Source organism: Rhynchophorus ferrugineus, unplaced genomic scaffold (assembly GCF_030347505.1).
Source record: "Rhynchophorus ferrugineus isolate W39M unplaced genomic scaffold, kcgeb_rfMv2 rfM2, whole genome shotgun sequence".
In the NCBI taxonomy this organism is placed as follows: domain Eukaryota; kingdom Metazoa; phylum Arthropoda; class Insecta; order Coleoptera; family Curculionidae; genus Rhynchophorus; species Rhynchophorus ferrugineus.
In genome coordinates, this window is record NW_027472581.1 from 341,273 (window position 1) to 360,035 (window position 18,763).

Consider the following 18,763-nt stretch of genomic DNA (forward strand, 5'->3'; position numbering starts at 1 on the left):
AGAAAAAAATTAAAATTGTTGGTCCCTAGTGTATTGTATCTGACACTCATGAATATATATAAAGAGAAGTTATGCACTGTATTTTTGTAACTCATATATACTAGAAATGATATAGAACCTGCCGATAAAACGTGAAAATCTGAAGTAGAGTAATGGAAAGGAAATTATATAAAGAATGGGAAGAAACATGACAGAGACAAAAGGTCAAGGAAGGCAATGATTGTTAAAAAGAAATTGAGCATGAGTGGGGAGGATTGAAGACGATACAAGGAAGGAGAGCCCCAAAGACATAAAAATTAAAGAGGAAGCGATAGAGAAAAACGTGTAAAACAAAAAAAGGAAGGTATAATAGAGTGGTACAAGACAAAAGGTATTTTGGTTTTTCCTAATAAATGATAATTCAATGCGTAAAATGTAATAATTCTTCTTCACACTCGATGGTATTGATGTTTATGTTCATAAATGCTTAAGCCAACACCAGTGACAAAAGATTAATCTTGCTCAGACCGACCAATCGATTGAGGAAGTCCGTTAAATTCTAGACTTTTTGTGGGCTCGAAGATATATAGCTCGAATTTTTGGACATCATGATATCCCAGCCCCGTCCAACTACTATTTATTCCAGTCTCTTTAAAACTCTTTAAATGATATAAAACTGGCTAAATTAAAAATTAAATTGGCTCGATTTTTCGACTAAAAGTTTCAGAAACTGTGAATGAACGATATGAAGGTACATAAGTGGCAAAAGGCTATCGATCAAAAAGTCACGTATATAATTGATTAGTGTTTGTAATTTGTATGAGTAAATTTGTTTTTATTCTCACTAACCCATTATTATTCTATGCTAAATTGCAACGCAAGTAAAATTCTATTATGTAGCCTGAATACACCCTACTGCATATTATATACACATAGTTAAATAAAATTACGGACACGATCGAAAATTATACGTTTTTAAAGTATTACCCGTTACTAGGTAAGCATGGAGGCGGTTGTTATTTTTTGGGATAATTTATAATAACTGAAGCGCTACGACGTGCAAAACTCAGCGAACCTAGCGAAGTTTACACGGGATTGGATAATCGGATTGGATGAAGCAAGGATCTCGTTTCCTGAAATTGCCGATAAAATTAATGCGTCTCTGCATCGCTATGAATTGTTGTTATATGCGTCAAGTGTAAATACGACCGCGTGATTCATCCGAAAGCTTAACATTGAATGCGTTTTAGCACCCTTCCATAGATACTTGTATAGAGTGGTATCGTCTATCATACTGAAGTCTCCAAGTTGGTCACTCCCCAGTTGAGAAGACGATGAGATGTTTGTAACATCTACAAGTCATATAGACATATTTACTCAAGGGACGCATGCGTATTGGCGTTTCTAAACGAAAAAAAAAATTTGACACTCTTTCCCTAATCCTGAAAATGTACCTTTTTCACTATTTTTGCTATCATTTTGATTAAAACAATCACAGGTTAATACAAATTGCAAAAATTATAACGAATTTTACATCAATTCTAATAATCATCTATACATCTTAACATAGTATAAAACAAAGTCGCCTTTTCTGTCCCTATATCCCTATGTGCGCTTAAATCTTTAAAACTACGCAACGGATTTTGATGCGGTTTTTTTCAATAGATAGAGTGATTCAAGAGGAAGGTTTATATGTATAATACATGCATAATATACTAAGGCAACATTGCTAATTTTAGAGGTTTCTAACGTGATGTCGTAAATTAACCTATTTTTTTAGGCTTATTTAGCAATTAGCAAAAATGCTACCTAACCCTACAAAAAAGTCCGCGATGGTATATGTTTATCTTTTAGGGATAAACCACATTAACCATTTTTATTGTTTACTTTTTACTTGAGAAAATGGTTTATTTACGAAGCTATTTTAAGCAATACGGAATTAATCCTTATCGAATTAAGTACCTTAAATACAGTGTGCAATTAATATAGATCAATATGGTTCCTTACAGCATGTAAATTAAACAAATATTTTCGGAGATATTACAAATTTAAAATTTGCGTTTAAAAATGTGTAATGTAATAAAAATTGTATGAATTTAGATATTCCAAAGATAGCAGGAAATCTTCATAGTAAGTATAGGGGAAGAGGAATTGTTTTACTCCAAATTTAATGCGTGCAGGTCAAGGGCAGTAATGAAGGAACCAAAAATACTGGATCGATTTTAATCATGTTTTCATTGAGTGACATAGGCATATATATTTTATGCCCGTGCAAAGTCGGAGCGGGCCTCTATGTTTTTATATACAACGTTCATATTTTTTCAGTAGTGTATTTAATTTAGTATCAGCATTGCACCCGTGCGAAGCCGGGGCGGGTCGCTAGTTTACTAATATAATTATCTTTAATTTTGATGCAACAAAAACTACGATTGAATTTCCTTATATTTCAGTTATAATACATTAAATACCGCTTAACGACAAAAATCTATCTAAAGAAATGCTGTATAACAGGTCAATTGAAAAGTCCTCGTAAAAAGTAAGTCTATAGTAAAACACTATGGTAAAAAAAGGGTGATACACTGATTGTGACGACCCTCCAACTTTTCGATACCATTTTTGTAGTACGATTTGTCCTTTGCTTCAAAATAGACCTCAGTTTCGGCGACCACCTCTTCATTCGACGAAAATGTCTTCCCAGCGAGCATTGTTTTGAGATTTGAGAACAGGAAAGAGTCGCTGGGAGTCATATCTGGAAAATACGGTAGATAAGGAGGCAATTCGAAGCCCAATTCATGGATTTTTGCTATCGTTTTCACTGACTTGTGACACGGTGCATTGTCTTGGTGAAGCACCACTTTATTTTTCTTCAAATGCGGCCGTTTTTCGGCGATTTCGTCCTTCAAAGAGTCCAATAACGCTATGAAATAGACGCTGTTGCGTTTTTCCACGCTTTGGAGCGGCTTCATCGTGTGCAGTCCACTCGGATGACTATTGCACTTTGGAATGAAATGATGGGGACATGTTTCATCCATTGTCACATATCGACGGAACTCGGATTTATTACGCTTGATCATCTTCAAACACTGCTCCGAATCATCAACCCGTCGTAGTTTTTGGTCAAAAGTGAGCTCGCGCGGCATCCACTTTACACAGAGTTTTCTCACACCCAAATATTTAGGAATGATATGGTGTACAAGATTAGTTGATATCTTCAGAGTATCTGCTATTTCATTAAATTTCAATTTACGGTCATTCATAATCATTTTGTGGATATTTTTAATGTTTTTGTCGGTAACGTCCTCTTTTGGGCGTCCACTGCGTTCACCGTGTTCGGTGCTCATTTCACCACGTCTAAAGTTAAAATACCAATCCTTGATGGTTGATTTTCCTGGGAAAGTGCCTGGAGACTCGGCATCAAGCCAAGCCTTTTCCCTGCAAAAAACAATATTTTATCAACACGCGACATTCCGTTTTATCCATTTGTTTCACAATAACAAAAGTTGCTTCGCTCAAAATGCTATAATTCACAAACTAATGATCGGACAGCTGTCAAATTTATACACGCATCTTTTGAGTGTTAGGGCTAACTAAGAACATATGGATTTAATTGTAGTAACGCCATCTATTTGTTAGGCCGGGAACTTTTCAACTGATCTGTTATACCTAAAAGAATAATGTTCCTATCTCGAAAATTCTAGCAATTGTTCCTAAGATTTGACCAATGAACTTGAAGGATCTTGCTCTAAAATCCGCGATATACTAAAGCTATGTACAACGAGAAGGTTATAAAATAATTATCTAATCGGAATAAGCCATTATATATAGCCAAGCCATAATTATAATGTTGAAATTATTGGATGTTATGGTGCCTGCAATTTATTTTGAAAACGAAATGTTTTGTTTTCCGCAGCAAATGTTCCCGTAATCGAATGTCACTGAAACAGAAGATTTTCGCTCCAGTTTTGCTACCAATATTGGCCCGTGACGTATTTCAGCGGTAAACTGGCCTAATATTACCCGATAACTTATTTTTACGGTTCCGAAAATTCCATAAACAGGCGAACGTTGATGGTTGTGGCTGAACGTAAATAATGTTCAATCTTGATTAGATTACATTTTGCGATACAATGATGAATGCATATTCATCAACGTATCGCTAAACAGTTTACGGTAAAGCAGCTGTGTATATAAACATTGTTTGTGTCGTCTGTAAAGCCACTAATTATTGACCTAAATGCATATTTTTAAACCGTTTTGTTACGAACAAATCAAAACCAAACTGAACTTTTAGCTATAAATTGAAACAAACGATAACAAAGACTATTCAACGAATAAAAAATAGAACATATTCAACATAATTTCAGGTTTTTTTAATATTTTTTAAATCTTTCATCCTTCAAAATTTAAAAAATTTTCACATTAATTTCAGTCATCATTCATTTCAAACATCAAGTATCTGTATCTGTCACACAGTTGATGATATGTTTCCAGATATGATTGGTGATTAGTTTCTACATTTCTGTATAGTACTGATAGCGTTAATTTCCTCAAGGAGATACCATTTTTGTAGTACGATTTGTCCTTTGCTTCAAAATAGACCTCAGTTTCGGCGACCACCTCTTCATTCTGTATTTGTATGTGTATCTGTATACATATATATATATATATATATATATATATATATATATATACAGTTGATGATATGTTTCCAGATATAATTGGTGATTAGTTTCTACATTTCTGTATAGCACTGATAGCGTCAATTTCCTCAAGGAGATACCATTTTTGTAGTACGATTTGTCCTTTGCTTCAAAATAGACCTCAGTTTCGGCGACCACCTCTTCATTCTGTATTTGTATCTGTATCTGTATACATATATATATATATATATATATATATATATATATATATATATATATATATATATATATATATATATATATATATATATACAGTTGATGATATGTTTCCAGATATAATTGGTGATTAGTTTCTACATTTCTGTATAGCACTGATAGCGTCAATTTCCTCAAGGAGATACCATTTTTGTAGTACGATTTGTCCTTTGCTTAAAAATAGACCTCAGTTTCGGCGACCACCTCTTCATTCTGTATTTGTATCTGTATCTGTATACATATATATATATATATATATATATATATATATATATATATACAGTTGATGATATGTTTCCAGATATAATTGGTGATTAGTTTCTACATTTCTGTATAGCACTGATAGCGTCAATTTCCTCAAGAAGATACCATTTTTGTAGTACGATTTGTCCTTTGCTTCAAAATAGACATCAGTTTCGCCGACCACCTCTTCATTCTGTATTTGTATCTGTATCTGTATACATATATATATATATATATATATATATATATATATATATATATATATATATATATATACAGTTGATGATATGTTTCCAGATATAATTGGTGATTAGTTTCTACATTTCTGTATAGTACTGATAGCGTTAATTTCCTCAAGGAGATACCATTTTTGTAGTACGATTTGTCCTTTGCTTCAAAATAGACCTCAGTTTCGGCGACCACCTCTTCATTCTGTATTTGTATCTGTATCTGTATACATATATATATATATATATATATATATACAGTTGATGATATGTTTCCAGATATGATTGGTGATTAGTTTCTACATTTCTGTATAGCACTGATAGCGTCAATTTCCTCAAGGAGATACCATTTTTGTAGTACGATTTGTCCTTTGCTTCAAAATAGACCTCAGTTTCGGCGACCACCTCTTCATTCTGTATTTGTATCTGTATCTGTATACATATATATATATATATATATATATATATATATATATATATATATTCAGTTGATGATATGTTTCCAGATATGATTGGTGATTAGTTTCTACATTTCTGTATAGCACTGATAGCGTCAATTTCCTCAAGGAGATACCATTTTTGTAGTACGATTTGTCCTTTGCTTCAAAATAGACCTCAGTTTCGGCGACCACCTCTTCATTCTGTATTTGTATCTGTATCTGTATACATATATATATATATATATATATATATATATATATATATATATATATATATACAGTTGATGATATGTTTCCAGATATAATTGGTGATTAGTTTCTACATTTCTGTATAGTACTGATAGCGTTAATTTCCTCAAGGAGATACCATTTTTGTAGTACGATTTGTCCTTTGCTTCAAAATAGACCTCAGTTTCGGCGACCACCTCTTCATTCTGTATTTGTATGTGTATCTGTATACATATATATATATATATATATATATATATATATATATTCAGTTGATGATATGTTTCCAGATATAATTGGTGATTAGTTTCTACATTTCTGTATAGTACTGATAGCGTTAATTTCCTCAAGGAGATACCATTTTTGTAGTACGATTTGTCCTTTGCTTCAAAATAGACCTCAGTTTCGGCGACCACCTCTTCATTCTGTATTTGTATCTGTATCTGTATACATATATATATATATATATATATATATATATATATATATATATATATATATACAGTTGATGATATGTTTCCAGATATGATTGGTGATTAGTTTCTACATTTCTGTATAGCACTGATAGCGTCAATTTCGTCAAGGAGATTTTTGCAAGTAGAGTTGCCCGTTTAATTGTATGACATTAACGAGTATTTCTTAGAACAGCGAACACAATATTTCACTGTACGTAAAAAACCAATCAATACATTAATTTAAGTTAACTTACTTTATATCAACAAGAAGGATATAATTGCGGAAAAAAATATTCAATATAAAAGAGATAATTCAACTCAATCAACATTTACGACAAAAATATGAAACAACGCCGAAACCTTAACGAGGCAAATTTTAAAATGGCAATAAAACATTTTATTTTGTTAAATAAATTTCAAACTTTTATTAGCTTTGAGTAGCGATATATTTTTGCTTTTTATATTTTACTGCCAAAGCCATAAATTTAATTACTGAATTACAAGAAAGATAATATTTTAATGCTTTATTACCCGGAACTGAAACACTTTATACTTTGACTCATTTCAAAGTTTATTATTTGTTTTATATTATTTATATCAGCTTGTCTTTCAATATTGGTGCCGGTAGAAATAGCAGTGTTTTTTAAATTATGAATTTTTATATGTTAACTTTGCTTTATTTATTTTTCCACTCGTATATTTTATAATACGTATCTTTATTCAGCTATTATGACTAAATCATCAGCACATGCCAATACATACAATACTACCAATTGCGCAATTAGTGACATTAGGATATTTCTCTTGCATTTTATTCTAAATATTGAACAATGTGCCTGAGAGATCATTTATCAATATATTAATTGCAAAATCTTGGTTTCTTTTTCTGTATTATTAATTTAGTATACCTATATATTTTAAATTGCTTCCTTTTATTACCCTCGATGCTTTTATTTAAAACAAAAGAACTTTTAATAGGCAATTCTTTTATTTAAAGAATTTATGGTGTTTAAGGAAAGCGAAACTCTAAACTCACAGATAATTACTGGGCGATAAGAATCTTGTCAACCTCTTTAAACTTATTTGAATTGCTAATTACGGGGAGGCTTTATAGATTTTTTTTGTTGAAATTGAACTTACTTGAAAGAAAGTAACAACGCTTAACAATAAAATCTGATAAAACAAGTATAAAATGTGTATTTCGTTTAAATTAGCACTTTTAATTTTTGAATTAACATATCCTTTTTCTTACAGGTGCTGGATAATAATGATTTTATCACAATCTATCCTCTAAGGATCGAAAAGGACTCTACCTTGGAATTGAAATCGGCAAGATCGAAAATAGAAATTCTGACCAACAAATCTCATTTTATACAGGGAGTGATGACGATCCGATGCGATGCAACGATCTACAATTTGTGGAACAAAAGCGTTGAAAACTTCATTCGGGACGACTCACCAAAACTGGCTCAAGTACTTGGTTCTACATTATCTCAGAGTCAATTGGATCCTATATTCGGTAAGTGTGAAAGAAATACTATATGTTTTTTTATGCCCGTTAATTTAATTTACTAGTTGTCCATTAGCTTGTTCAATTAATTCTCGAGGGACCTTGTCCCTTTGACAAAAACGGCACATAATATGTTTATGAGTACTACTTTTCGATATTTGTAGCAGGTTTCACAATTATAAGTATGCTATGTTATAGTGCTACATTTTGATAAATATGTCAATTTATTCTACTGTCATTAACCTCAAAATCGCACCTTACTGCAGAATCTTCAAGTTAGGTTCCACCAAAATAAAAGCGTTATAGATTTATATTTACCTGAAAATATTTTATATTAATTATGCACTTGCAGCTTATATTTTGACCTATATAATTTCCCTTATATTAATTACCTATATAATTACCTATTAAATGCGATGGGAGAGATACAAAAGATGGGTGCAACATGAAATTATATTGTAAAATAATATTCAGAGCACTAAAAATAAGTCATTGCTTCATCGAATAACAACAGGTGATAAAAATAGGTTTATTTCGCAAATTTTACGTGAACAAAATTATGGTTACCAAATGGAGAAGTCGCAAATCAGTTGCAAAGTGCAGTATAACAATGCGTCATATTATACAGCAGTGGTGGCTAGTGCATAAGCACTGAGTGCTGCAGAGCCCCAAAGAAAAAGCTCCCAAAAAAATCAATTATATAACTTCACTAAAATACTAAAATATTTTCTATTGCTTACCAAAAAGCAAATCCCACAAGCTTAATTCTTATTGTAACAAATGATAAAAAACTGCAATGTATCGCATATAATTGTATGTATCGCTATTGCTATTATTTGTCTGGGCCACACGGTGGTGCTCTGCGAGCTCCTTCAAATAACCGCGCGACACTCCACTACTCCCCTATCCGGCAAAATGGTCTAAAACAAGGCCGATATTTAAGTATGGCCGTATGGCCCGTATGTGATATCGGTTATCTGCATTGGAATTTTACGCAACATACGGCCGGTTAATAATAAAAATATTAATAACTGTGACTATGGAAGTGGTCTTTAATTTAATTGTAAGGAATTTTTTTAAATATGCTTACAAAGAGAAGTTGGAATTTAAAGAAAAAGGTAGACCATTACCAGATATTATTATTGAGAAACCTGATACAAGTAGAGGAAAAAGTCACACCCGTAAATTTAACAAAGATATTTATTTTAAAAATTAATGGATTTTTGGATATAACAAAAAATACGTTGTACTGTTTTTCCTGCTTACTTTTTAGTGGCGTCGGAACGTGGACAGAAATATGAGTTTAACACTTAAGTTTAAAAATATAAAGACATGAACTCTAAAATCCATCTTTATAATTATATGAAGTTCGCATTACTCAACTTCACCTTTTATTAATGCTCAATTAGATTCTGCGTATTGGATAAATATACAGAAGCATACTGAACACTTGTCAAGGAATAGGTATGTTTTATCAAAAATTATAAATTGCATTAAGTTTTATGGAGCGTTTGAATTGGCTCCTCGGGGACATGATGGAAGCCATGTTTCCTAGAATTCAATGTGAACTGAGTGAGCACCTAAAGAATGCTTCAGTACTTAAAGGCACCTCCAAAGAAATACAGAACGATCTGTTACCGTGTATGCTTAAATTTTTGCACGAAGAAATAATTGAGGAAATTCATAATTTTTTATTTGGCGATCATATCGGGAGAAAAAACAAATGTTGCTGCAAAATCTCAACTCGCTAGACAATGATTAGAAGTCGTGGTAACAACTCCCATGACAGCATCAGAGACTGAAGAATGGTGTTTCTCAACACCAAATCGCATCAAAACCTTTGTCATAAATTCAACGTCCGAAGATCGTTTAATAGATCTATCTATTAAAAAATATTTATTTTCGGAAATGGGCAATATTAATGACAGTGATTATCAAATGTGCGAACAGAATAGAATGTATAATGGACCTAAATGGGCCTACCTTGAAATCGCTTGAATGGAAAGTTGTTACACAGCTGTATTACTCTATAGACCTGGCTCAATTCGACGTTTGTAGAATAACACTTCGCCGATTTCGAGGAAATTAAAAAATAAAAAATAAATTTCCTGAGAGATGGGCAAAACGTATAGATTCAATTGGACAATACTTCAAATAAATACACTTATCGCTTATTTAGAAATGGACAAGCATATAATAAGAATAATTTTAAAAAGAGTTATTTTGTAAAGCATACAACATATTGTTATCATCATTCCTATAAAACACAATACGGTTACAATTAATAAATAAGTTATAGTAATCTTTTCTAAAAATAAATCGTTTCAGAAATAAAATGGTATTTAATATCACGTTCGTACATCAAGCGTTTGAATAAAAATAACGGAAAGAGAATCCGGAAACCACTTTACGCGAGACCCATTGATATTAAATAATCCACAAAGTCCACAAGAGCACCGTGCGAAACACAACTTATTGAGTTTCACTTGAGTTCCGTCAGCATCAAACAGATACAAGCCATCTCCTTCGGAAAGTCCCTTATAAAAGTTTACGATCTCCTCCTCTCTTGTTCTCTGCCAGCTGAAACAATAAAAATAACTGTAACTTTATTTGTCAGCAAAAGCACTAAAGGGGGTATTTATTTTTGAAAGTGCGCACACGAATTTGTTGTCTCTCTAAACGGAACTTTTGTTTTAGAGCATGGAAACCGCGCCAGATGGATGACGGAACATTTCGAGTGTTCGAGTTTTTTCTATAGACGGTGCAATTTTATCGTAGACCGCTTCTCGTTATTTTTCAAATTTCTTCGAAATCTATTAAGTTTGCTCGAATAATTATGCTTAAAAAACCTAACAAATCGACAGAACAAGTTGGATCTTAAAGACCTATTTCGCTTCTACCTGCGATATCCAAACTATTAGAGAAACGACTGTTAAAACGTATTAAACCATTTATAGAAATGCCAGATTTCCAGTTTGGATTTCGAAATCATTACTCGACAATTGACCAAGTGCATAGAGTTACAGCGGCCGTTGAAACGGCGTTTGAGGAAACTAAATACTGCCCTGCAATATTCCTAGACGTCTTACAAGCTTTTAACTGGTTATGGTATTTGGGATTAATCTATACTTTGAATATTTTTATCACCAAGACATTTCCTGTTATCATTCCATATATTTCTAGTATTCTATTTAGTTTTTCTTTCTTTAGATTTTCTGTAAGTATTCTGGCCTTTCAGTTGTTGTTATTATCTCATCTGCAAATGTCCCTACCGACATTTTCTCCACTTTTTTATATACTATTTTACGGTCTCTTATATCTTCTTTTCTATGTATCGAAACTATAAGTCCTGCAATTTGGTGAGAATCGTTCCTCTTTCGATACTCTATAGTATATTTTCACAAATAATTCAATAGCCTTCCGACCTATTTTTTTCAACATTTATGATAGAATCTTATTTTGACCCGGTGGTTTTCGTTCTTCACTTTCCTTAGTATATTCTTCAATCCTTTAATTTGTCTCCCCCTATGCTCCAACTTTCTCTTTTTGTTAATATGTTTTTTTTAAGTTTTGTTTTTGTTTGAAATGAATATCAGTGGTTTTATTATACGTTAATGATTTTATTATTTTTATTAACTCATCCACTGTTGGGTTATCAGTAAGAAGTTTAAAAAATAAATTTTATTAAAACTTCTTAGTAAATCATTACTTTATAACGTAATCTGAGAAACTTTAAATTTTAAAGAAACGAAAATTAATTAATTATAACTAATTAATTATTATTTAATTATTAATTAATTATTTAAAGAAATGTGCGTGCTTCTACATTGTTACAGATTTTAACAAACTCTAATTTGTTAATCAAAATATCTCAGCTAAAGTTACAGCTTCATTACTGTACTTAAACTTTAGAAACTTTAATGAAAACAATGATGTTTTGCAGCATCTCAAAATTAAATATCGTATCGGATTTTTTATTTCTACTATGCCTAAATTTTACAGAAATAACAACAGTTTTACATAACAGCATGAATATATAAACTGTTAGGATAATATAACAACTGCATAATATATAAGCCTATATATATAGTTTCGCCAGCAACATTTGATTTATTATTTTTAGTTGTGATACAGTTTATAGACAATACCTATTTTAGGAGAACTCTCCACTTAAATCAATGGTAACTTAACTGAGCAGAACAATTTAGTAAATGTGCTGTGCACCGACAGCTGTTTGTTTATTGAATAATGGATAGCGCTTATTGGTGTTTGTCAATTTAACACTACTCGTTGTCGGCCGTACGCAAACTTTCATTCAGGAACAATTGTTTTCTATAATGAAAACGTTATTTAATACAATCTATATATAGTTTTCGAAGTTACTTTTTAAATGAATTGGTTATTATTTAATTTAATTCATATAATGCTTTATTGTGAAAAATCGGTACGATGTATTTTACTCAAAGTATTATCATTGTAGTATTGTATTGTCCTCTGTTTAAGCCTACCCATATATCTATCCATTTTTTGGTATGAAGTGAAGTGCTCAGGTAGGTCACAATCCATCTGTCGAAACACCCAGTAATCAGAAGAATCATGGTCTAGAGAATACGGAGGGTGGGCTAGCACTTTCTAAGTATGTTTTCACCGGTTTTGCAACATGTGGTCCGGTGTTGTCATTCTGAAAAATAACATTAACGGCATAATATAACGGCCATTTTTCGCGCAATGTTCGGATCAAACGCATCAATTCTAGTCGATAGAGATCTCTATTGATAGTTTCATTAGATTTTAGCTGCTCATAGTCTACCACACCAAGCTGATCCCATCAAATACAAAGCATTACCTTGAAGCTATAGATACTCGACTTTGTCGTTGATGCCTTATTGTTTGCATGTAAATTATCGTAATAGATACACTTTTCACAACCAGTAACAATATGATAAAAAATGCCCTTCCGATATTGTCACTTCACGATGCGAACGAATTTAATCATTCCCATGTTCCTCAAGCAGTTGGAAATTGATTCATGGATTCCCAAGAATTCTGCATATTTTTCTTGCTTTTCACATGGATTTTCATCGAGTAGTGTATTCAAATCCTTATCATATTTTTTTTTGGCTATTCGAAGCATTTTTTGTCTTTGGTATTAAAATCGTCACCTTGGAACTTCCAAACTAGTATTCACGGTTTATTGAAATTAATGGAACATCGTTGTCATAAGCTTCGATGACCTTCAGCCACATTTTGCTACAAATTGAAGTAAAGAGATCAAATTTGTCGCAAATGCGATTTAATCGGTACAAATTCAGACATTTTCAAAACACTAAAATAAATCACATATACAAAAAATTTTATTCACATCTCGACAAAATGGCATATACTGAAAAATAGAGCCTGTCAGTAAGGCTTTAACATGAAGTTGGTTACAAATGTACCCAATGCGATTTAATAGACATTAGCATCATCTGTTGTAAATTCTTTAAATTTAATTTATAGGCCTGGTATTTGCTCTAAAATAAACGGCGTTTTCATGGCAGATGGAGTCTATTGTTTATAACTGAGAAAATAAGCCGTTTTTTTAAAAAATAAAGAGCCCTAGACAGAATTTATGACTTTAATGAAAATTATTTAGATGAATAAAGCTAAATCTTGCATAAAAGTTTAGTTAGTTATCTTACTAGTTACTTATTATATTTAATGAGTAAAAAGTTAATTATATTACGTTTAGAATTATGTTTTCTTGCATAACTAATGATGGCTTTATTTTGTTTCAGATAATGGAAACCACGCTAGATGGATGGCCAGCATTTCGAACGTAAATTTATTCACGTGTTTGATGTTGTCCATTTTGAAATTAGTGTTGCGATGACTTGAAAGCGTTTCATTAAGTGATTAACCAGGAAACGAACGGTTTAAATGCGCGGAAGTTTGTTAAATGTGTCTATTGTATACTTAAAGTTATAAAACAGCGCATGTTTCACATACGTCTCCCGTTCTAGCTCTTTCAACTCGATTTTTGATATTCAAATTGAGAAAAAACGACACGGCACTAGCCCATCCCAGACATTAAACAAAATTACTTAACGGCGGCAACTCGCTTTTAATGCTAAATTTCAAATCCCCGCTGCCGGAAACCTTATAATCTCTTTCGAGGTAAGTTAAAGGGCAAACCCGAAGCTTTCAGAAAATTTAACGAGCTCCGCTTGTATTAAGTGCAAGTTAAAAATGGTCTTAAAAATGTTGCTATATTTAACGATAAAACGCAATTTTAATTAAATTAATTTGCATAAGTTAACAGAAATAATTTGTTGGATACTACAGATTTCTGGGCGATATTTTTTAAATCAAATTTTAAATTAATTAATATTAGTCATTTTATTAATATATATATATATATATATATACAGAAAATATTTAAGTTTCCATGTTTCCATGTTAATACTAATAATATTATATTAAAACACAGAGACTATTAAATTATTTGTATTGATTCATTAAAAAATTATGTTCAAAAGTTAAATTACTTTGGTATAAATAATTTGTTACGAACTAACCAAATATATTACAGAAATATTCGAAACGAAAAATGTTAAAATTATAATTAAATTTAGTAAAATTGTAGAAAAAGCTTTCACGCACAAGCCGAATTTTCTATAAACCTTTTAAACTAAATAAATTCCTATGCTTTATACAATTTGCTAAATCTTTGAGAAATTGACTTTAAAGCTCATTAAATCATATTAGCTTAAATATCTTGAAATAACTTGATTAAGAAAATTTTGTAAGTGATAATTTCAGGAGTTGCCAGCTATCTTCCATACACACTTATAGAAGGCTTCCATAAAATAGCACTGAAACACATTTCAATAGCACTATTTTATTAGTCTTAAAGTTATACCTCTTGTCAGATTAACTGTCTTAAAGTCAATTATGATTGAAAAAATAATGACGAAAACCTTTTTTGATAAAATACTAGTAAAAATTTGTTGAAATTTGGTGATGACTTTTTGTAACACAGTTTCTACGTCAATTCCAAGGCATTGTAATATTATATTAAAACTAGAAATAATAATATTCAATCACTGAGGTTTTAAATAGCATTTACCTTTATATTTTCAATAAGCAATAATTTACTAATAACTACTTAGATAATTTAAATATTCAAACATAAGGTTTTTGGGTTTGCTTCTACAAGCTAACAAAACTTTCTAGCTACCACTTTCGCGAACGAAAGTACTAATCCATGATTTAAAATAGTTAAAAGTTGGCCTATATAAGATCTTCAAATAATTACAGTTATATATCAGCATACTAATAGGTATAATTTTTTACATATAAGTTATTTGAAAAGAAAAATATTCATAGAAATTATTTTTGATTACTTGCTTAAAATAATTTCTATTTATAATAATATAATCATTATGCATTCCTCATTGCACTATATGTTTTATTACAATTCTGAAAAATCAATCTATTTTCGTTAACGAATATCAGACTTTTATTATACATCAAAAAATAGACATATAATACAACGCTTAAAACCAAACTATTATAGAAGAAATAAAGCTAAAAATTCGCTTAAAAATATATCAAGAAAATATCTATATGAAGCTTAAAGTTTAGACAAGATTTCCTACTATAAGAACGTACCCCAAATTTATTGAATCATAAAATAATAGTGAAATATGCGCTGAAAATAAATGTTTGCATTTAAATATTTTAACATACGAACTAGATGGATAAACACTATACATTAATTTAGGTTAAAATTTTTGTAAAGTTTGGCAATAAATATTAACAATTACTTATAATGACAACATATATTACTACTTAATCCAAGTACGTAAGTGTATCGTTAACAGAATTATTGTATAAAAATAGGTGTTAGGTTTAAAAATGTGATAGATGTATATATGTATATATAACCCCGATTAGATAGGCTATTTCAAGACAAGAAAATATTTTAGACGTATAAGGCTAGTATAATAGAAACGTTTGATTTGCTTCGAAGTACTCCTAAGCATTCCTGTTGTAAACAATTAATATTAACTGACGTTTGTTTGGCGATTTCTGGGAAGACGTATATTTAACTTAAAATTATGTAAACCTATTTTGACTCGACTATATGTTACCGTTTCAATATATGATATAACCATTTCTAGAATGAAATCCTTTGTCCATTTTAGCACTATATATTATTAACATTTGTCAGAACAATCCAACTGCACTTTTTTGTAAACATATTTTAACATTTACCAATAGAATTTTATTGTTTTTAGTTGATTATTTATTTACCACATTCCTTTTTCATGATATTTAAAATAGGTAAGTATTAACATGTCGTTAATATTTCTTCCGTCGTTTGTCTACATTTGGTAAGTACTAATTGAAATATGATCTAGCATTAAACTTAGAAATCTATAACACGCCCTTATATTAGCAAAACTCTTACTATTATTCTTGGTTGATATTTAAGATATATATTTTATGAGCAATATTACCATAATTTTTGGGAAATACACATACATATTCGCTTCAATATCAAGAAAATAGTAACTAAAGAATCTTGGAAATTGAATGTTACACACAACACCTGCTAATATTTTGCCAGTTTTACATGAACCAAATATAGGTATTGCTGGAAATATAACACAATATAACATAAAATGAAATAACTTCCTGTACAATTAATTAAACTTCCATCTCATTTATTAGGCTCTTAAAACATTATAAAAATAGTAAATACTTACATCAACATGGTTTTATCAAAAACAAATTGCCAATTTTATAGGTATGGTGGCTGAGGCGCATTTTTCACATATCTTGCTTTTTATAGGAACGTTAATAAACAACTTGTGCAGAAATTTGATTATGTAATATTATGTTGAGAAACCGCATATCGGATATTACATATTAGAATGCATAATTATGTCTGTTATGCAATATATTTAAGATTTTAATTTCTCCTTCAAGAGCTTTATCTTGTATAGAAATATTGTAAATTATTTTTGTGTAAATGTTGATGCATAAAAACTTAATGGAATAGTTTTCAGAATTATGTTGAGTCTTAGCATTACAAAAGTAATTTCTAATCTAATCTAAAAATAATAATAATTAGTATGTGATATATGTAACCAAATACTGACGAATTAAATTGCAAACCCAAACAAAACTTTGAATGAAATATTGTTGATGACAACCTTTCACTCAGGCTAGTTAATCCTTCTAATCTTGCAAGGAAGTCATTCATGTCTTAGGGACAGAGTTCTACTCTTATTATCAAAATTTTACTCCAACATATATCGAAATACGGCAATTAATTAATTAAGGTAGTTGTATAGTTAATTGATCTACGTAAGAATGTTATTCTTTTCTCAAATTCTTAACTCTCAACTTAAATTATAGGTAAGTAAATATGTGTATCATGTATTTAACTTAATCTACTAACTAAAATAATAAATACAATTCATATTTTAATAACTCAATTAATATTTATCAAAATAACATTAAAGCACTTTTTGTAAAATATATCCCTATATAACAAAAAAAGTTACAAATAGGTTACTTTTTAACTTTAATAATCAATTTCCTTCTCAAGGATTTCTATTTGGAATCATCGCACATCAAATATCAATCTATCTAAATTGTTATAGATTATAAAAATAATTTAATTATTTGTGGGTATATTTTATATTATATTATCGTTAAGTTACTACCGAATCTAAATTGAATATTGAACTGATACTGAAACTATGTAAACCAATCCATAATTATTATGAAATGACGTATGAACTGATTCAGACTTGATTAATACAAGAATACTTCGTCTGATACAAATCAAAACTTCATAGGAAAACAGATGTCAAGATTGGTTGGTTTTGGTTTTCCGTCAAAATATTTCAATCCACATTGACTTAGGTGTAAGATAAGTCTTCAAGAAGCTAGATAGCTTTAAAACATCCACTGAACTTGACTCTCCAAATAGCCGAAAATTATTTGTGTAATTGTGCACGATACGGTAAAAGTGTAAGTGTAACTATATACAAAACTGCCAGTAGTTCTTTTTTTAAGTGCATTTGCAAGTGAAAATGTTATACCATCTTATAAACAATATATACTTAACTGTTAAACTGTAAAACTCTAACCTAACTTATACATTTTTTGTTTATGGACAGATATTCTTCAATATCTGTCCATTCAGACAACTCGCTCTTACTTCAGCAGTCAATACAAAATACATATTGTTAGGAAATAACGTCTCAAAAATTCGATAATACACTACAAACCTGAGGCAAGAGTTCAACGAGCATAGCAAAAAAATCTGTATAAATTTAGTATCAATATTAACACATTATAGACAGCTTTTATATTAAACTATAAGATATTTTAGTTTTTTTTTTTTTTTTTGAAACTGACGCAATTATTAATTTCAAGCATCTATGTTAACAGTAGATTCGCTAACTTGTAATTAGAAACAAAGTTTATAAACGGAACACGCGCTCATTTACCACTTGCGACCTTTAAAGGGTATATATCGGTACCTGCCACAAATTCAAGTGAATATAATAAAATACGTACCAAAAGTTATATTAACTCAGATTCAAAAAAAAAACAAGAGACTGATAAAATAACAAATTCCTAAGTACTTAAAAAAATAATTTAATATACCTAAAAAATTATTATTTTCCGAATACGTGTAACGCAACGTTTAATAATAAAATGTTTGTGCTCCTGAACTTTATATCATCCTTATCATTTTATGAACATCATATTTTATAATGGG

The 18,763-nt window shown here is 30.4% G+C and overlaps 1 protein-coding gene across 1 annotated transcript in view; it reads left to right on the plus strand.

The window, feature by feature from the left end:
• The window catches only part of LOC143190888 (uncharacterized), a 161,364-nt gene extending 145,106 nt beyond the window's left edge, over positions 1-16,258 (plus strand). The window contains exons 6-7 of the mRNA XM_076395461.1: positions 7,722-7,986; positions 13,755-16,258. Of these exons, the coding sequence (XP_076251576.1) occupies positions 7,722-7,986; positions 13,755-13,849 (360 nt within the window). The 3' untranslated portion in view covers positions 13,850-16,258. The remainder of the gene's footprint in view (positions 1-7,721; positions 7,987-13,754) is intronic.
• Positions 16,259-18,763: the final 2,505 nt, after the last annotated feature.